General features: G+C 35.1%; 1 protein-coding gene across 2 annotated transcripts; it reads right to left on the bottom strand.

The window, feature by feature from the left end:
• Nucleotides 1–2361: 2361 nt before the first annotated feature.
• LOC121324125 (actin-histidine N-methyltransferase-like) lies at nt 2362–21585 on the bottom strand. 2 transcript variants are annotated; one of them, XM_041265620.1, is made up of 13 exons: nt 21479–21585; nt 18304–18413; nt 17906–17998; nt 17543–17691; nt 17040–17112; nt 16313–16569; nt 10131–10189; nt 9323–9437; nt 7869–7943; nt 6944–7110; nt 6621–6706; nt 5736–5896; nt 2362–4610 (listed from the first exon to the last, which is right to left on the bottom strand). In XM_041265620.1, exons 2-13 carry the CDS (start codon nt 18404–18406, stop codon nt 4140–4142), a joined length of 1809 nt encoding a protein of 602 aa, XP_041121554.1. In that variant the 5' UTR covers nt 18407–18413; nt 21479–21585; the 3' UTR covers nt 2362–4139. The 2 variants fall into 2 exon arrangements, with proteins under 2 accessions (XP_041121554.1, XP_041121555.1); XM_041265621.1 differs by lacking the exon at nt 21479–21585 and adding an exon at nt 21231–21358.
• Nucleotides 21586–21842: the final 257 nt, after the last annotated feature.

Below are 21842 nucleotides of genomic sequence, written 5' to 3' on the forward strand. Positions count from 1 at the left end.
ACAACTAAAATAGATTTAATTGTCATTACATACCAGTTCTCTTTTTTTCCAATTGCAAGATTACCAAAGATTATAACCAAACATTACTTAAAGTATCCCAGGTTCTATTTGAAACATTCACTCAACCTTACAGAATGGGTAAAAGCGTTTTATCCAGAGAAGTATATGAAAGCTTAAATGTGCTCCTGCTCCTTTAACACTGGATCAGCCCACAAGTGCATGGTACTAGTGTGAGCAAGGGGAGATGCAGTTCATAATTCGAACATTTTTCATCAATGTAAATGCATATTTATTTTATGTTTTATTTTTTCCTCAAATTGAGGGTGGGAAATTTGGATGGTGCCTTAAATTAAAAGGAATACGGTACTTAAGAAAACTCTACTGGAAGTTGTAATGCAGTGCTACAGACCTGCCAAAATTCACTGTAGGTTAGGGCTTTGGGTTGTCTTCGGTAGGGTCATTTCAATACTGAGAACCGTCCATGATCTGACAACTGTCACCCAGCATGAATCCATTTCTTGATAAATGTCAATGTATTTTGCAATAATGCAGAAGAACACAGAAAAAAGGATATCAAAATATACCAATGGACGTCATGGATCAAGGATGTACATATACTACTTTTTGGAAACACAAAGTGCAGCCCGAATTGGTGACATATAGTGTCAAATTTTATCCTGAAACTCACACAGGCCTTAAAGGGAAAATGATTTTTCAAAATATTATTGTACCCATATTCCAGAATGGAAACCATTTAATAGCCCTTCCAATGCATAATTTCAAACAAGTACCTCTACTGTTCGCTACAATTGTGTTACTGAAGACCTTCTTAAACAATTAGCTTTTAGTGTAGCAATATTTATGGCAGAAAATATACAAGGCTGTACAACCAAGGACATATTGAACCATGCCAGTTAACCTTATTCATACTATAACATGAGGAGATATATATATGTGTGTGTGTGTGTGTTTGAATAGCCTCACTTATAAAATGTGGAATACAAGAAATTATTAAGGACATATTATACACAAATCTTAAAATATCTCTGACTAAATGTAATGTTTCTTTTCATAAGAAACATGAGATAGTATTGGTAAATATGTGCATAACTGAAGTTGCACTTAACTTTATCCAATGCTATTGTATATTAATAGATGTTCTGTGCATAATTCATGGATGAGATTACTTTTGTGCAAGTATCCCAGACCAGCATCAAACACATCCACTCGCATTCAAGCCTGACAAGCATAAGACTAACAATTCCGGACACCTACAGCAGTGCAAGGATATACAAATGCCCACAATATTGGCCATCATAATAATAAATCCAGGAATTCAAAGAGTTTTATCTCAGAACCAATGAATAATGTATACAGTTTCAAATTTTAATTGCACTGAATTAAATGATTAAAGATAATGTTTCTTTTATAAATTGGTAATGGAGCCAAGGTTGAGGAAAAAATATATATAGAAAAAATGATAAAGCTTGTGAATGGAAAGAAAGAAATTTGGTCTCCAAGACATTAGTGGCTTTCATGGAAGGACTGGGAAGATTGTTTAAATTGAAGAAAATATAATTGTGTTGAATAAAAAGCTACTGTACAGTAGTACTTTAAAACATTGCACGTAAACAAAAACAAGTCTGAAGAGGTTGAATCCCCAGGCCTAAGTTAAGGCAATAACCAGGAGTAAGAATGTCCTAAAAAGTCTTAATTCTTTACCTGTTTCAGCTACTGTATACCTGAACATGGTGGTGTGATATCTAAATCAGCTGGATAGAATCAGTAAGCCATGGATGATAGGTGCTACCAATGTGTACCTGCTATAATGGTCATGCAGAGTAGTGTCAGTAACGTAAAGTCCTAAGAAGGTTGGTAATATTAATATCATAACGGGGTTTGTTACCCCCCGGATTATTGAGCACAGAAACATTTTTTACTTTGTAGGTGATAATCAGCATCTTGCACAATAGCAATAATAGGCATCTTAGGCACAACGACATAAGCTTTGTAAAAGGATTATTGATAATATATTATTTCAGGTCTGAGTATGAATTGTGATTATACCTTTGCTTAAAATGTACTGCAGGCAACAATTCTCCTGCTGAAACACTGTCATTTTTTTTTTTTTTTTTTTTTTTTTAAATGGTAAAAGCATACATTCAATAAAAAGACTTTAAAATAAAAATGTCACTCTTGGATTTAATCTGTAGGAACATTTGCAAGAGATTTTGCTCAGTGTGTGTTTGCTTTATCAGGGAACACTTTGTTATAACAATCTGCAATTGTGCATATTTTGTTACCCTAGCAGTGTGAAAGCCTTTTCAAATCAATCCAACAAATCATTCACAAGATCAATCATTAAGTTGTTAGGAAGATAAGAATCATAAGCTTTTATAGAAACAAACACCTAAACATGAAAACTCATAAAAACACTACGTAAGCTTCAAGCAGTTGTGCACAATTAATTGTACGGTATTGACAAGGTTGTTGATTTTTTTTTTTTTAAATGTATACTTATTCAGATTTTATATAAAGCATGAAATATGTCTATGCGAACTATGTGATATGGAATCTTGTCAATAATTTATGTTTTTAAGAATTATGTTGCATTTTAGGTTGATAAAACTGAAGACTTTCAAAACTAAAAATCTATCCAAGCAACAATTGCACTTCTGTAATACCACTAAACAGGCTAGAAAGACACAAGAGAAAACTGCTTATCTTCTTGTTCAAGACAAATACATATTAAGAAATACTGTAGTTGAACTAAAACACTCAGAAAACAGCACAGTGGTGATAGTGTCCAGGTGTTAAAGCTTTCAAATATTATGGACTAAATGTAACACTTACAAATCACATGCATGGGGTACACCATGTTAGAAGGAAACTATAGTGCAGAAATAAACCTAATAAAAGGAATGTATGAGATGAATGCTATTATACATTGAAGGAAGCCTGTAGGAACAAATAAGTATTCCCCAGTATGCACAATAGGGGATAGGCAATGTCCAAAATGCATGATGCATGGCCTAATGAGCTGTCCATACAACTCTGATTACACATTATCGTTGTGAAGACAAAAAAAAATAAAAAATAATGTATTTATCACCAAAACCTGAAAGGTCAATCCAAATAGACTTCTTAAAATGAACAACGTTATTCTCAACCAATATATCTTCCGTATAACAAGTTCTTCTTCCACTCCAAATAAGGGAACAAAATACCTTTTCTTTATAAAGACAAACTTTCATAAAGGTTTAGTTTTTTCTCTTTATGTACAATCCTTTTTCATTTAAAAACTCTTACATTCTTTCAAAATATACACTGAATATTAAAAGTTCAGCTGGCAGACTTTTTTTTTTTATTCAAATGGATGAACACATTGTCAAACAGCTTTCTGATAATTCAAAGATTTCTTTTTTTTTTTTTTTACAAACAGTGTAATTAAAATTGAAATGATATACTCTTCGCTTCTCTGTGAGATTCTTAATGGATGAACTAAAGGACAAAGGAATTAAGACATCATCCATCAGCAAGAAAAAAAAGGTAAACTAATGTTATGGCTCAATAAATGAGAAGTATCACTTCAAATTCTAACATTGTGACATGATGAAATGAAATAGGTGGCTAATGGTACAAAAATCTTAATATGTAATGAAACTTCACTCAATTATTTTGGGGAGACTGAAAACTGTTGAATTAGAATTAACACCTCAAGAAAAGGAACTACCTTATTTGACTACGCTGTTGGACTTATGCCCTTTTCTGGGGAGGTTTGTTTGCATAATTTATTGTGAAAGTCTTTGCATGCTGTCAAACTAGTAGGAAGCTTGTATGTACTGCATTATAATTCAGCTGGAATCTCAGGGCCAAAATAGGTTAAACTAAGGATGTTAATAAGAACATCATAGAACAGTGCAGCACATTCTTTTTAAAACAACACCACCAAGTTTAAAAATTTCAAATTTAAAACTCTTTTTTTTTCATAAAGATTTACAAGCAGCACTATTTCTTGTACATTTCTCTGATGCAGACAGACATAACTAAGAGCCACATATGATATTTATACTGTTCATAAAGTTCTGCCATTTTACATTTTGTAGTCACTAGAAAAATGAAATACTATATTTTTTTGTTTAAGATTGTCCTGCTGCTGCCTTGTTGCACTCAGTGGTTTCTTCCACATTTTCTTTGGCATCGTCAGTCTTCATGGCATTTTCTTCTCTATGTAGGGTTTCTTCATTTTCTGTGTTGGTGCCATTGAGCTGCTTGCTGTCCCCGTTCACGAGATCACCTCCTCCAGCTTTTACTTCTGAAAGAGTGTCAGGCATCTTTAATTCCTGCTCCCCTGCTTCGTCTGCCTCTTCCAGTTTCCCTAGGATGATTGGGAGTTTGGAGTCTGAAACAGAGTTCTCCAACATGGAGATGTTGCTCTCTTCATATTTAGGAAGAGGGGCCCCTTCCTCCAGCTTCTTTTGAAAATACTCCCTCTTGGCCTGACTACATGCCACAACTTTCTCTAATATCTCCTTTTCGGCCAAACGTAACTTAATTGCTATCTTGAAATGAAATGAGAGGTCTGGTTTTTCCAACAATGACCTATCGGCCTGCAAGGAACAATCAAATAAATTAAATTAACATATGTTTTACTTGAAGAGGATTCGCATTATGATAGAGGTGCTAAATACAAAAATCTGTGTGTGAAAAGTAAAAGAAAGCTAATAAATGTATTTAAATATGTACTTTGTTTACTTACTTATAGTTTTATACAACCACATGAGTAAAATTAGTCAGTGAAGTTATTTTCAGTTTGAAGCAGCAAGTTTTCTTCCTATAAGCCTTCAAGTCTTTTAAAAGAGCTTACACTAAACTAGCAAAATAACTAATCATGTAGTGTTGGGATCAGAGACCATTGGAGCACTACTGGATATCTGCATTCTGCAAAAGTCTCACATTTCTGAAAATGCAACAAAACCTTTTAGCTTTAACCGCTGGACTGCCAAACCCTTATATTATTATTGTTTTTTCCTTTAAGGTCTTTTAGATGAATATTTACATTTTATTAACACCTAAAATGCACTACAATTGTAAAAGTGGTTCACCTGTTTACACCATTTAATTAAGTTAATAATCGTCATTCTCTCCTGTCAGTTCAATCAGTTTGCTTCCGTATGGGAGAGGGGTATCCAGTGTAAATAAAGCAAGGTCCTATAGTTAGAATGACTATGGATAAAAATAATTTCAGAATGCCACCATCAATCCCACTGAATGTATTTTATCTAAACTTTTTTCCTTTTTAAGAGAATGGCTAAATTCACAACTACTCTTACTACACATCTCTCATTGTTTACGACTTTGAGTGGTAAAGTCATCTGTCCACCAAATGTGGTAGACACGGCAGCATGATTCAGCAGCTAGTTCAACCAAAAACTTTTTTTTTGCTGATTGGGGAATATTACTTACTTTAATTCCCCGTCCACATGCAAGCAAGTGGTACAATGCTAGTGTTGAACTGACAGGAGAAAATTACTGCAAGTGAATTGAGTGCAACAGATAGGTGCATCCCTGCACCATTACCGGTCCATTTACAAGTTAAATAAAATCACCAAGGTTAATTCAAGGGACAAAATACAATTTTAAAAAGAGAGTATAAAGAGGATGTACCTGGGACTTTCAGACCAGTCAAGTGTTAGCCTTTAATCCTAACCAAGAACATGTAAACAGCGTCTTACCTCCGAGGTTGTTTTATAGGTTTTCAAAAGCAGGGCAGCCCTGGTTTCCAGAAAAGTCCAGAGTTTTATTTCATTGTCCCAGCTTACTGGAAATTCGGCATTACCAAGTGTGAAGATTTTATCAATAGCATGTTCACCAACCAGATACTCCTTGAGTTCATCTGTAATGATATGACATGCCACATGACAATCTTCTCTCTATACTGCCACATGACAATCTTCTCTCTATACTGCAATGGCCAACTGAATGTCCTTTAGTTTTATACATGGCAGTTCTTATCAAATCCAAGTTATTGAACAGCTTTAAAATGGCACAAAAATGTAAGATCATGCTACAAGAAAACAGGAAATGTAACAGCACATGCTGTGCAAACTGCACACATTGTTTCAGTTTACTACTGATTACACTATGCATGCAAGTTAGAAGCATGGCATTAACTGAATTGTTTCTTTTTAAAATACCAATGTCCAACTTAATTTAAATTAATAAACACATAATCAGTGCAACTGAAGGCCTTGTAAAAAGCTGTTTTCTCTTAAAAATTAACTTCTACAACTGAATAATGTATTGCAAACTGAAATTATTGACTTTGTTTGCCAGAGGACATGTTGTTGCTTCATGAAATGCATGACAAATACATAGGTATAAATATTTCAGTTCTTAAGCGTTGAATTGTTTACTCTCCAACATCCAACAGTTTCTTTACAGGGGTCAATCAATTAACATTTTCCTGCTCCAAGCCAGGCTGGACAGGAGCCACTCAACCTTGTTCTGATCTGCAAGCTTACTAAAGTGGTGGTACAAGCAGGAATACACACCAGCAGCCATGTCAATTCCAAAATAAAGAAACGGCATGTAAAAACAGGACACGAGAAAAGCCTTACCTTCACTCATGCAGAAAACTTGAAGGAAGGCCAAAAGCTGGGCTGAAATTGGAGGTTCACTGCAATGCAGTGCAAAGATACTAGACCTGACAGGAACACAAGAGACGTGTACTTACAGAGCAGTATATTAAACAATATGTGTACAACAAATAAACAATGTCAAATGAGTTTTACTTACAGTACTAAATATCAATAAGAACACTCAATTAAAATGCATTAATTGTCACAATTCAAAACCAGACTTTAAAAAAAAAAAAAAAAAGGTAGATTTTTGCATGATCCACATTATAGTTGGACAGATAGATGTATGTCAATATACTTACGATGGGATGCCAGCACGGGCCAGGACTTCAGCCTTCATGGCATACAGCCTCTCACTTTTACTCACTCCTAGTTTTACTTTCACCCGATCATGAGAGTTTTTATCAAAAAAGAAACCATTATGGATAACAAACTCAGCATTGGACCGAGTGCCATAGAAAATGTAGATCTGAAACAAGAAGACCAAAGTACACCAATTTCACAAGCATTGCAAGAATGGAGTGTCCTGGTAGCAGACTGTAGAGGAAGTTTTTTTTTTTTTTTTTTTTTTGGTGAACCTGGGATTATGCCCTGTACTTTAAAAAGGTACATACCGTTGGACACATACAACATTAACAGTGAGCCTGCACCATCCAGTCACAACAGTATGGTGATAGTGTGACACATGTACAAATACAACATGCCGGAAATAAGACTATTAATTTGTTTTGTACTAAGCCCATTTCTCCTAGGCCTTGGTCAATTACAATGCAATTTTTTTTGTAAAATATGAGCTCAAACAGTATAGTGACTCAAAGTGCAGTACTAAAAGCTGCACCAATCTGACAGCCCTATATTCCAAAGCTGTCTGAGCTCGTCTTATCAAATAATGTATGTTTTGTCAAATGAATCAACACTTGACCTGCATCTGTGGGTATAGCATATCCACACTACCATTACCCTTGATGTGACAACTACTTCAAAACACATTTCTATAAGAAAAGCAATGCTTCTTATCGTCTCCGTGTCTGTTCAGCATTAAGATATCAGCATAACTATCTCAATATATAAGGCGCTTTCAGAAACTACAAGAACTTGATCCATATACCTGGGTGATTATGTTTCTAGCGTTCATGTGCGTACACTCAGTTTTAATATTCAAATTAAACACCAGTGCGTGCAATCACCAATAGTTAGATGCTTTATTTAAAATGTCAATTTTCAAACCTGCTCATCAGCCTTGTAGTCTTGCAAGGCAACACATTCACATCTATCATCTTCCAAGTTGTAACCAGTGGTAATCTAGGACCGCAAAAAAAAACCATAAATAAAATCACTGAACAAAAAAATACATGAAGTGTTAATAGAAAATGATAGGCTTTCTTACAGAGTTGCACTACACAGCATTGGTGTTCACTTTGTTTTTTTTGTTGTTTGTTTTGTGTAATAGCATTTACACCAAACCAGGTTAATTAAATGCAGAGGACTGACATGCACTTATCAGCACTATATATGAATAAACTCTTTTTACTGAATATCCATGATTTTATCCATCTTTTTTTTTCAAAATATATAAAAACATATGAATAACCTGTAAAGTACAGACAAAAGAAAAAAAAAAGCTTTCTTAGGAAATGTCTGTGGGGAGGACTGTGCAAGTTGATTAAAAATAGACTGGGGGGGGGGGGGCCTCTTAACATGATACAACCAGCTTTATTAAACACCCAGCTTTCTAAAAACCTAGGGAATACTTTACAATATAAAACATTTTGCATGCATTTTAAGAAGTCAGTTTGAAAACATTTATTGCTCTGTTGCTTATTAGAAACCCAACACTATTATATTCCAATAAAACATTTAAATCTGTATTTCAAATTCTGATTATGTTTGAAGACCAAAATATAATTATAAAAAGTGTGTAACTAAGTCCAAGAAACCACTTTTCTTTTCCGAATGAAAATTAAACAAAGGTTCCAAATGTGTTAGCTTTGTAGTACTGCAGTTGTAGTGATAGTACATTGTTTCTAGCAGAAAAAAAAACACTCATGATTTGAGTCTGTGACACTCTCTTAGTCTCAGAAAAATGTAATAAGTTAATTTACATCTCATTCAATTGATATTACAATGTACGATAAAAAATGAGGAACTGGTCCCTGATATGTGAATTCAACTCACAATACTTGAATGTTTTGCCCATATTATGCAAGTATATTCTGTTTCATGTGATACATTATTGAAATCTTCTAACAACTACAAAATATGGAGGACTTTTTTTTTTCATAGAAGAATAAGAATTACTTCAAAAGGGAAACTATATATTTCACTTTTTTTTTTTTTTAATATATATTTATTTGGTGATATCAGCAGGGGTTTAGAAAGTACCAGACTTGACATTTCGACATATTTTCTTCTTCACTGCAAAAATAACTAAAGATTTTGCGAGTGTAATGTTCATAAGTAAAAAGACGTCAAGACAAATTACAGCATAAAAATCGCACACATTACATGGTCTCAATGCCTTAACGTTACAGACACATGCTCATGTCATCCAACAGAGATGAAGGATAAAAAAATAGCAGCATTTCGTCATAAGGATATAATACTGACAATTGACCACATTTCTAAGGGTTTAAAAAGCGAGGAGGTATTTTAGGGAGGCGATAGTTTTTTTTTTTTTTTACCAGTCCGTTCGTGTGATTGCACATATCCCAGAGTGGGATCAAGGCCAGAGTAACACGGTTCCCATCCTCTGTTGGGATCTGGTTCTGACGAGTCATTACTGAAGAGACAGCCCATCTATCAAGGGAAGTAAAGAAAACTGTTTAAAGATTCAAACTATGTATCAATTACTGTAGGATACAGCACAGACTCAAATCAAGGTAAATGATCTAGAATGCTCTTAGTGAAGTCTCAGGGCTACATTATCTGTTTATGCAATAAACAGAACATGGGGAGTAACAAACAGATTACTGCATCTTCAATTACAATAATTTGTTTCTACATATTTGTTCATTTTATTGCAATGGTTCCCTCCATCCAAACATCACTGACTAGACAATGTCTTCTTACGTCAGGAGGTAAAAATCCTCCCTGTGCATTACTGGAAGAAAATGTGTTTCTGAAAATATTCAGTGAAGATCAACTAGTCAAAATATGAAAGCATTATACAGTACTGGTTACCTACAGAACATCAAAACATGTTATCATTACTGACATTGATAATCTGAAGGTCACAAGCTACTTAAAAAAAAAAGAGCACCTCGAAAAGCTAATACACAGGTATCCTGTCCAGTTCACAAAATGTGTTCCTCATGGATGGGAGTACAAAATCTTTACTAGATACAACCTACTGGGGTGGAGGTTATCTACATATATGCCAAGCAGTTCTTAATAGGAGGATGATTATTATTAAATATTATTGAAGAATGTTAATTGTAACTCAGTTTTAATTGATCATGATTTCTTCTAAGAAAAACTTAGTACACTGACCTGTAGTCGTCAAACGTAAAGCCATCCTTCAAGGGAAGTTTGCTGGCATTTGGATGGGTCTGGGAATTGAAGGTGAAAAGAAAAGAAAAAAGAGGGGGGAAAAAAAAAGAAAAACACAAATCAGTCACGAGAATTTCATTATCTAGCTGCCTAACAGATCCTAACAAGAGCCTAGTGAAGCAGGAAGCGTCCAGCGGCGCTACAGAGGGATCATCATGGCATTATGCTCCCATACATCACTGTCAACTTAATTTGTTGTGCCCAGCAGCCGTCATAAATCTGCTTCATCAATTTGTGAGACAGAAAGCCACCAGTGCCACAGAAATCTACATTTAAAGACACAGCAGCCCTTCTCTGAGGGCTAATTTAAGCGAGATGTCAGAAAGGTATAAAACCCATTCTAATGAATACAATGATACCAACAAAAAGTGCATAAAAGTTAAGTTTAAAGCTAAACAAATCCTTCAAGGCTGCAAACCTTTACCCTTTGATGGACAAACTGCCAAAGCAGTCTTTGAATTCTGGGGATCACACATACTTTGACTGACAACCATTAAAAGACAAGCAAACACGTTAAGTACATATCAGTAAACTTATATAGCTTATTTTTATTGGCACACTACAGTGTGTGGAAAGGGGTCTGAATCTATTACATACTAGAATGAGATAAAGTCGATCTAAAGAACCAACCATTTATATACTACGACATGTAACACCACTACTGGAAACGTCATCGTTCAACATCAAACTATTACAGTTTTGCCAGAACAGTAAAGGAAAATTTAAGTGGGGAGAAAAAAAATTTAAAAAGACCAGAACAATGAAATTCCTAGGATTATTAATAAGGCTCCAGCTATTATGCTGTCTGTATGTTTATGGAATGAATTTTGTGTAAAACAACCCCCATATCCAGATGCATTTTGTAACAAATATAGCCTTCAGAGCGTTCTGTTGTAACCCATCAAAAGATCAGACTACAATAGCTCAACCTCCCACAAAACCCACCCTCCTTGTTCAACTTCTGCACTGCTGTTACTAGGGCTCCATGTAGCATGCAGTTTCATCTCTTGATGCATTAGCATCACAAGTGGAAGGTAATTTATCATTTTTCACAGTGGAATGTGTGTTGGCACTGTGTGTGGGACAGTAGGGGACAAGGTACAGGGGGACTGGAACCGTTAATCAATTCGAAAACAAAAGCTCACACGCAGTGTGGAATTCCAGGCAAATTATTTATCACAAAAGATTTTTAATTGGTTAGTGGAGCTCAGGGTTCTATTTCTTCATTTTTACCTGATTTAATTTATTTTCACAATCCCTACCAGTATATTGATTTTTTACTAACTCCCCCCCTCCCCCTTTTTTTTTTAATTGTATGCTGTTTGTATTCTGAATTTTCACATTTTAAACAATTTCACAATTAATTGTATTTATTCTAAGCTGGGCTTGTGTGTTTCAGGAAAAAAAAAAAAAAACCTTGGTCATTTAGCATCACTACCATCTGTCACTTTATGAGCTATATTTTAAACTGAATCCAATCAAAATTGCTTCTCAATTCTTAGGGCATATATTAATTGGACCTGCCTCAAAGATAACTTACAGCAGGCAAATGCAGCATGACTAATTATAATGTATATACACTTACATACAGTCTATTAAATTACTTAAGAGATCAATGGGATATGAAGGGGAAATACTCAATGTGCGCATTAAGTACACACCAGTCAATTCAATTTCAAAGCCAACCCGGCAAGCTAATTTTCTAGACAGGTTATCAGCAACAGACAATAACAACATCATTTAAACAACCTCTTTAGAAATGTGTAATGGAACACCTACAGTATATTAGAGGTCATATATTCCCTGCATTTCTATCACTTCTAAACCATACCGCTAAATTCACGTTCAAGAATGTAAGCAATGCAAACTATAGTCACAGAATCTTGGTTTGTGAATCATGTTGAAAGTGTATACAGTGTATTCATTGTATTCTGCATCACCTAGATTTTTCCAATGTACGTCTGCCACCTACTGGTACTTTTGACAGTCTCTGACAAGATAATTCAGGAATTGCTTTTATTAGCTTGTATTGACTATCTTTTGATAAACACTTTTTAAGAGAGGAATTGGTGTATTTTAATTTACGGTACTTCCCAAGTAACCATAAATTGGCCATAAGGGGGAAAAAAAAAGACAAAACAAACAAAAAAAGCAAAGAAAAAAATAAAGAAAATTCTAGCCATATGGGACATTGAATGTGAGAAATTAGTGTTTACTTTCTGTAGGTAATTTAAAAAGGCAGAGGTAAAAAAACACTAAAATGTAACAAAACAAATCAAACAAATATGACATATGATACTGGAAAGGTTTCTGCATCTGGTTTTCAAGACCTGACTTATGGAAATTAAAATATAAACAAAAGAGTTAAAAAAAAGACACATAAAACTATTTATCAATGACAGCTGCTTTGAATTAAAAATGATATCCTTTGATTAAAAAAAAAACCAATATAGCACACTCACATTTCTTTAACTCCTTTATGTGAAAACTAACAAACATTTAATAAAAAAATATGTCAATAGATCTACAGAACAAATGACAAATACATTAACTATTACAAATTTTGGAATAATTCTACAATTTCTATAAATATTTGATGCCTTATCTTGACAGTAATGTGAAATGCTCATATTTCTAATTGACAGTTATTTAATGAAAGAACAAAACATTGCCTGCAAAGATTTTAAAGATAATTTATAAAAATGACGATTTTTTTTTTTCCCCACTTGCCAGCCAATGAAGCTAAGCACAAAGGAGCAGCTACACATACAGCAATGGAAAAATTATTCAATTGCACCGCCACCTGAAAAATAATGTTATCACTTCCAATTTATGTACAAAATTTTGAATGCTAGATACTCTAATGCTTATATACTATATATTCTCAGATCAGCCTCTCTATCTTGAACCTCTACACTTCCATCTATAAAAATAAAACAAGAAAAATGCCTTAAACAAAAAAAAAAAAAAAAAAAAAACACAATTTTCAAATGTGTAAAATATATGAACCACTTAATATCAGACAAGCCAAAGACCCTCGAGAGGACAGGGGGTAGGAATTACTTATTATTTACAATTCTGCATTTTCCGCACACCTTTACTTGTTCTGTAAAGACCTTAAGTGATTTTCTGGCTTAAAGGAGGCTAGAATATGACAAGCACCAGCACAGACCCAGAAAACACAATATTTTCTACAATACAATTCACACTTACACAAGTGGGAACGGCACCTACTTGAAATGGCAATAAAACAGAATGATATATTGGAATATTAGCTCACATTCCATGTTCTCAGGTCTGTTGGCAGAAAACTAGAGTAGGGCGCTCTTCATCATTACAGCAGATGCAGAAGTCATAACAAAGAAGCAGCTGAAATGGCAGAATATATTTTCTCTTATCTGATGATACAGATGGTAATACGGTTAGGTACAGTAGCAGTAGCCTCAACCTTTTGAGGTAACAGCAAGTTACAAAAAAGGTGGACAGCAAGCAAGATAGATAATTATACAGGGTTTTTTTGTTTTTTTTTATGGCTCACTGAAATCCTTAGCATGTGGAGATAATTCTGAGTGAAAGTCTGTCTCGGCTTGCAGCAGCCTCCAGACCTGACTTAAAGTGGTGACCCAGAAAGACGCTTCTCTTTATAACCGCTGACCAAATCACACTCTGCATGGTCAGGAAACAGGACTAGGATTAAGCACCCCAGGTCATAAATCAGTTTGATACAGATAACATCAGTGTTCAAACAGCCAAACGAAAGCAGCTTTAGATGTGTCTGAATGCTCGAGAAAGACTTACAGGGAATCAAAAACAGAGTCCGAGATGAGAAAGATGTGCTTTTCTGTAATAATAACTCTGTAATTCTCCAATAAAGTATTTCATGGCTGTTATTGTGATGGCTCTTGTTGTAAGTTGTGTAGTTTGGGCAAGAACACTATGATGGAAAGCTTCCACCCCAAAAAAAAATAAAATCAATAAAAAATAACTATATAAAAAAAAAGGTCAGTAAAAGCTAACTATAGACAGGGGCAGGACATCCCTGGAAATGAGCTGCTGCAGATCAGTGGATCTATCCAGTTTAATTCTCATCAAGTTAGATCATGTAGAGTACAAGTAGAGTTCTGGAAGATGAATATGTAGCTGATGCTTTTTAACGCTGTGAAATCCTGAATTCTGCAAAGCAGCTCTTTTGTTACAACAATTAGGTCTACTGGGCAACCAACATGTCATGTGGTTCCATCATGGATAGTACACTGATCAAAATAAGAGAGATGCAAAAATAAAATGAAAGCAAGGATCTATTAAAGATGATAACACTGATGACAATGATCCAGATCTGAGAAAGGACTTTTGCAGATCATTTTGAAAATGGTGATGACAGCAAGTAAGAGTTTGTTGATAGATAGTAGGAAAGGCGAAATGACAGACAGAGTTGCGGTGTACATCTGCGGTGTGTGTGCAGATACAGGTTGAATGACAAACGTCATTTATATGTTTACCCATGAAGAAGAAGAAGAAGTATATAAAATAGTACAGGTTGTAGTTCCAGGTAAGAGAAAAAGCCAAACAGCATTTGAGGTTGCATGACTCCCTCATGTGGCAAATAATAATATCACAATCACAGAGAATGCAGCAGTGTCACTCCAGGCTTATCAGAAGCCAGGAAATTGAGTGCAAAAGGGCACTATAAACCAGCACTTACCCATCTTAAATGCGCTACCAGTTTAAAATGTTATTTCTTAAATCAGCTATAACAGTTACAGACAGCATAACATTGGTAAAGCCTGACTGGCAGTAGAATCTTTCTTCCCCCAGCTCCACCAGCAGTACACACGCACTCACTGCATCATGATTCTCCAATTTGCTAGACTGATACAGCTCTCACATTTCCAGGTAACTATATTCTAAAATACCTTAAAGCAGTGCAGGAAGCACACATGTAGTATTTGGAACTATAATACTTATAAAACTTCTAGGACGTAACTAGCATTTACTGTATCTCCCACATACTACTGGAAATGTGAGGCAGAATTTAGGGTAAAAATTAACATAGATGAATAAATGAAATACTGCCAAAAACAAGATATAGCAGGTCAGGTATTGTATACATTTGAGGGTTTTCTTTCTGGAAAATATATAATATTTTAATATAATATATAAAATATATTTAACTGCACAAACGTTACTAAACAAAAAAAAAAAAGTTGCACTACACCTGTTCCTATCAACAAAGTCAAAAAGGAAAGCACTGATACACAACCCCTTTTCCTCTGGATGGGGTACTAAACATCCATTATAAAAGTACAGTCATACGGGTCTGATCAGGTAGACTAGTCCATACGAATATATATATATATATATATATATATATATATATTATCTACCATATATATATATATATATCTATATATATATATATATCTATAGGTATAGATATATATGTGTGTGTGTGTGTGTGTGTGTGTGTGTGTGTGTGTGTGTGTGTGTGTGTGTGTGTGTGTGTGTGTGTGTGTGTGTGTTTTGTGTTTATTTATTTATTTATTTTCCCTCAACAGCATTGGATCTAAAGTGGGCCACTGCTGACATTACTATATATACTGTAGCTTTTTTTTTCTGTAGGACGGTTATAAAAAAATTATCTCTAGCAATACATGCAAGACTAAACTATTGTATTTCCAAGTGCCCCATTATATTTAGATCTGCCTCTGTTGAGATCAATGTAATAAACCCCAATATGTTCACATGTGAAGCCCAGACAGTTTTATAATTACAAGGACTAATCAAATGGCAACTATCTCCCATATGAATTTATTACAGATGGCTTCCAATACTTGAATGAAGCCAGGTCAAAAGGTCAACATAACCAGCTCTATACTCCTAGGTCAGCTTAATGTCACTTTGTAAGTCACAACAACATTTTGTTTCTAGCCTTTAGCTATTCTAAACTATATACACGTAGCAAAGTCATTACGGTTCAGAAAACCGATTTACTGTTGTTGTTTTTGCTTTTCCCTCAAATTTGTTTAATGCAGGTGCACCATGCCAGCTTTTACTATTGCTGTAACTATAACAAACGGAAACACCCACAAAATGAAAACGTCAGCTCTATTAAATAAACCTACCTGTATAACTTTGTAAAAATAAGCATACTGGCGTGCCGTATTCTTGTACTGGCTGTACACATCATTAATGGCTTGGGCAGACTGTAGGTAATGTACTTCTTCCTCTTCGAAATACAGTGGTGTGTCATACTCGCTGGGCAGCGTCTTAATATAGGGCAACCAGAAAGAGTTGGGGTCAGCTCGTTCACACAGCAAGTGGAAAGCCAGGGCTATGTTCCCCATTGCCTGCAGGATACGATCCTGGCTGTAAAGCAGACCTTGAAAAACAAAGTGGGAGACGTATTTTATTGCAATCTGTGAAATGATCAACTCACCACATGTTAAATTGAGGCTTTAATGTAACCGGCAACAAAGCTTGATCCTTGTTTTTCAGCTATTTTACATCTTCTACCCTCAAATCAGATAAAAATAAAAAAATCAGTCAGGGATGACACAGATACAGGAAATTGGTTTCTTTAAAACAAGGAACAACTCAGAATGTTTCTTGAGGAACAAACCATTTCTAAAGTGATCTGCACTTCAGTCTGCGAAAATGGCAGCTCAGTCATGAAAAAGGACATGGTCAGGGAACACACACAGGGAACATCAAGGAAAATCGAGGGGTCTACAAGCATAAAACTTTTTTTTTCTTGATAAAAAAATTTGGAAAAATGTTTTAAGGTTTTAAAGTTAATTTTGATTAGCAAAAACTGGGACCTGATATATATATATATATATCATTGCTCACCCAAGACAGAATTTTTTGCTGATTCAACAGTCATCAGCATATTCCTGGGAATCCAAAGAAACAGCTCTTCAGCCTGCAGAAATATAAGACTATCAGGATTACAAATATGAACTTAGAGGGTAATAGGGGGCAACAACATGTTCTTATGTCTCATTAACTCCTTACAACTACATTCTCACAAGAGGTTTATTTTTCTGCAGGTCTTTTTTGTTAAACAGATCTAGTTTTCACTTTAACTCTGATGAAAGCCACAATTCCTGGCACAACACTCTACATTTACACTTAGCTAACTGCTCAAGATTCACTCCTGTATGACAGGTATTTGGGCCACACAGTTTTATTTGCAGAAACTAATGCCTGCAGCCAAGGAAGTGAACTACAAAGTGGGATCTGATGACATGTGTCTGAAAGATTAACATTATAAATCTAGCAAGAAAAAGTGTATCTTCTATTACCTCTAAGCAATATTCTACACAAGAAAGCCCAGTAATTGGCACACAAACCTTAATATCTCTGGTGGCTTTTAAACCAAAGCCTTCCTCTGGAAAATTTGCAATTTCAAAGCCTTCAGTTGATGCCCCGTTTTCTGCAGCCCATGCCATTAACTCAGGGAAAAAATCTTCTCTTGTTCCATCAAAAACCACAGACAAACCTAGGTAGAGTTGTATAACATAGTTGAAAATATATATTGTTGGTTACAACCAATTTCTAAAGCAAGGCTGCAATTAACCCATCATGCTTAATGAAGTTCACAGAGCTAAACATCAACTGAAAAGCAGAAGAGAGTTTTAAGAACATCCATCCATGAAATAATAATAACCTAAAGTGTATTCGTGTGCAATGAGTAGAATTATGATAAACGATACCTTTTTGTTTTTTGCGTATTCTTTCTACCAGGGATCGAATCTGGACATACTCTTCCCATTCCTTCCCTGGAGCTGGAGCTGGACTGCTGCACTCTAAAAACCATAAACACATTGTGTATCACTCAAACATATATATACTTTAAAATGTCTGGTTACCGGCAGGTTGCTGAGGAGCAGTTAGTAAAATGTGAGGTACTGGCTTGAGTGTTCATAGGTATTTTGATAAAAGGGGGAATTGTGTTTTTATTTTAAACCTTATAGATGCAAGATTACATAGACATCTATTTTTGCTTCTCATATTACATTTTTTACTCTATATTTTATATTAACTAGTTTATACTTCTGAATGTTACAACGTCCTGTTTTCATTCTATTGTATACGGTTTTATTATACTCACTTTGCAGCAGCTCAGAGATTATATTCATCATATCTTTGGGGGAGACTGCTGACGTGGCCCCACCGCCCGACTTCTGGGTTTTAACTCTGCTCTTTTTCCCCATCTTTTGGCTGGTAGGCAAAAAATGAAGGTTTAAGTCAGTTAAAAGAAAAAAAAAAGGTAGATAAAAACTTTACCTACATACATTTTTTTTAAAGCATTGCTCTTAATGCTACACACAGTTCAAAATTGTGTACAAGTGCATTTACTTCCCCTATACAGCTTATGCTAAATTCAAGGCAAGCAATTCATTTATTATGCGGAAGTATAAATGTCGTTGCCATGGCAACTGCACCGCTCTTTCTATTAATGTGAGATAATATTCCAGAAAACACTTTGACTGCCCCTCCCATACCTTCTCAGCCTAAATATAAGAGTCACAATGCAAAACTGGTTTTACTCGATGGCAAAGGATGTCAGTCTTTTGCTAACATGTCCATGTGAAAAATGCACATGTAATAAAGAAAAAAACTAAAATGATTACAAAAGACATTATAAGAACAATAGAAACACGCAAATGTTGTTACATTTAATAGAAAGAAACTAAATTATACCAAAAAAATTGTTTATTCTAGGAGCAATCCAATTAATGATGAAGGGTTGTATTGTAATGACCTAAAACACAATGGATCTAAATACTGGGAATCCTGCTGGTGTATTCTCTCAAGACTGAAGTAATGACAATAAAAATAGAATACAAATGCTGGTATGTGCAGGTTTGTAAATTATATGCCAGCTCTATTAAGAGCCACCACAACAATGTAATATCAACCACTTTCATGCTATCCCTTCAAATAAAAACGAAAATAACAAATATAACATTAAAACTAGTCAAGATAGTAATAGCAATATATTGTGCTACTCACAATTGAACCAAAGTCAAACTGTGTAAAGGCCAAACATTAGACAGATGTCAGCTCCTGAAAGTGGCCAGCTGTACTGTAACCGATATGAACAGCATTTAGCTTCTAGTAAATAACCCTTCATATCACGAGAGATGTAAAGAATGTTCTAAGAAAGTTTCATCGCAATCAAGAAGACTGCACCACAGTACAAAACTAAGTGTTATATACTAACACATATCTGTAGACAGATGGGAAGGACTCATCTGTACACCCCTTGATACCGACGCATTAAAGAATGTGTGATAAAGAATACCCTAACACAGTTTTACCACATTTGTATAAGCAGTTTACAATATAATGTATAATTTTGATTATTAGTTATATACACTTAAAGGAGGAGGACCAGCGTCTTTCTCCTTTTGAGGAAGGTAAAAGAGGGCCAATCCCAGGGCTTGATGTGCTGTTAATAACTGAGTTAGAGCTGTCTATACAGAGCAGACATGCAGTGCTTTATTTATGGCCAGCAAAAACATTACCAAAGCAAAAGCTTTGAATCCAAACGAGAATGGATTACTTTTAAAAACACAAAGATCAAGAGGTCAAAAGAGGTACTTTCTAAAGGTAGAAATATCTAAATTAGAAAATGAACTACAGTAAATGCTTCCAAATTGAACTGTATAAAACCTGCACAAATCCATGTACTTTTAGAAAATGTCTCGTGGAACATACTGTTGTTCATTTCATAGAGAATCTGTGACTAGAAAACGATAATTTTCTGAGCCACATCCATTTTGTCAGCAGTTACATTATCTTTGGTGTTACGCCATTGGATGAAAAATATTATATTCAGAGTTCCCATTCACACACAACACATGAGCATCCTCATAATCTAAATGTTTTATTATGTATTTATTTATTTCATAATTTCTTTTCTTGCAGGCATCACAAAACATGCCACACAGCATGCTTAGAACTACCACCACAGGTCACAAAGGATAGAGTATTTAATTCCTGGAAGTATAATTGCATTAAATCCTTCTTACTGTTATCATTCCAGGACTTAGCTCGAAGCAGGCTTTCATCATTGAGATACAAGTCAGTCTAATCAAGAAATCATATTCAGAGCACAAAAAAATATCTGCTAGAGTTTTCTTACTGTTCTTAACGAGCCAAATAAACAATGAGCTTTATCGTCTGTTGTCAGTGCCTTTGAGATTGCCCAAGACTATTGAATCTTACTAGGATTGTAATGTCACGTTTTGTTTCCTGATCTGTATCTTGTATAATTTAGATCTGGCTCCTTGATCAGTTGTGGAATACACACGGAAACAATGGCCTGAAAGAAAGTCTTTAATTCCAAAATTCTTAGTAAGTATGGTGCAGAACTTTGCACTTCCCATTGTTCAGAACCGCAGTACGTTTCCTTTCCTAAATAAATAAATACTGTACACAGCAGCATGTAGTAAAAACTACTAAAATGAAACAGGCTGAAATGCAGACCAGTACAAAGAACACAGTTAGTTAAAGTTTAAATAAATCTTTAGCTTCACAATTAAATAAGTTGTGCACCAAGCCACAGAGTGAGTAGTTAAACACAGTAGCCTGCTGCTGCAAAAACAGGCCCTGGCCTGAAGCATCATGGGAACTGGCTGGAGAGAACCATAATGGGTCAAAGGGCAGAAGTACCCCCTTAATCAACCGGGGCTTGCACGTAGATCTGTGAGAGACATAATGTAGTGTGAGAAGTCCCAATACTATAAAAGCTATTGGTAAAGGTCTATCTTAAGCGATGGTAATGATGGCAACCAATAGAGAATTACTAAACTTAGAACATCAACAAATTCATAAATCAAAATAAACGAGTAGTCGTACCCGTTTTTTTTTTTTTTTTTTTTTTTTTTTTCCGAGCATAATTTTAACCAGACAATAAAGTCAGCATTTCTCCCCACCTTAAACTCGCTAGTATGAGGAAAGTCTGACACATACGAAACCATTTCAAAACTTTGTATCTTTTACACTATATGTACGTAACGTGCATTTTACCTTCATTTTACGATTACGTTGAATGATTTAAGAATCCCATACTAAAATTAATTAAATATGTACCTAGTCGCATCCAGAAAACTAAAAATAATATAAACACGAATTGCAACACCGTTCCCATCCGACTGTCTTAATGCAAAAGCAATCCTTCAATCGTATGACGGACTGAGTTAACACGTGCTTTACCCGACACATGTTTGTGCTTTTTAATAAACTATGTGTTTTTGTATATAGTTCTGCATTATTACCGTTCAACTGACTGCAGCAATTCCTCCTGTCAGACTTCACTTCCACCCTCGCCGACAAGCTTAGCAAGTGCAGCCTAGCCGCACCTCTGGAAGGTTAAACCACGCCTCGTCACCAGTACTTTTTTCAGATGATTGGTTAAACAAAAAAAACTCCCTATTTGTGCAACTCGGTTTCCAATGTTTAATTGGTGATTTTGTTGACTGAAGGTTCCTGCCCATTCAGCTGTATGATTGGCTTTAATGTGTTGCAGTCAAAGTAAGCAGCGCTAAATCTCCTCCGGTCTCCTGTCATTGGTTTTCTTTTTTTCCTAAGATTGGTTGTTAGAGCGCAGAAACTTCAATACCAAAAAAAAAAAGGTTAAGA

Source organism: Polyodon spathula, chromosome 12 (genome assembly GCF_017654505.1).
Source record: "Polyodon spathula isolate WHYD16114869_AA chromosome 12, ASM1765450v1, whole genome shotgun sequence".
Taxonomy (NCBI): Eukaryota; Metazoa; Chordata; class Actinopteri; order Acipenseriformes; family Polyodontidae; genus Polyodon; species Polyodon spathula.

What these genes read in the sequence shown, in the direction of transcription:
- LOC121324125 (XM_041265620.1), bottom strand. Translation starts at nt 18,406, where the DNA reads ATGGGGAAAAAGAGCAGAGTTAAAACCCAGAAGTCGGGCGGTGGGGCC. An exon ending in AGCAAAAAATTCTGTCTTGG is followed by an intron (nt 16,570 to 17,039) that starts GTGAGCAATGAT and finishes TTGTTTTTCAAG; the next exon opens with GTCTGCTTTACAGCCAGGAT. An exon ending in GCCCGTGCTGGCATCCCATC is followed by an intron (nt 6,707 to 6,943) that starts GTAAGTATATTG and finishes TGTTCCTGTCAG; the next exon opens with GTCTAGTATCTTTGCACTGC.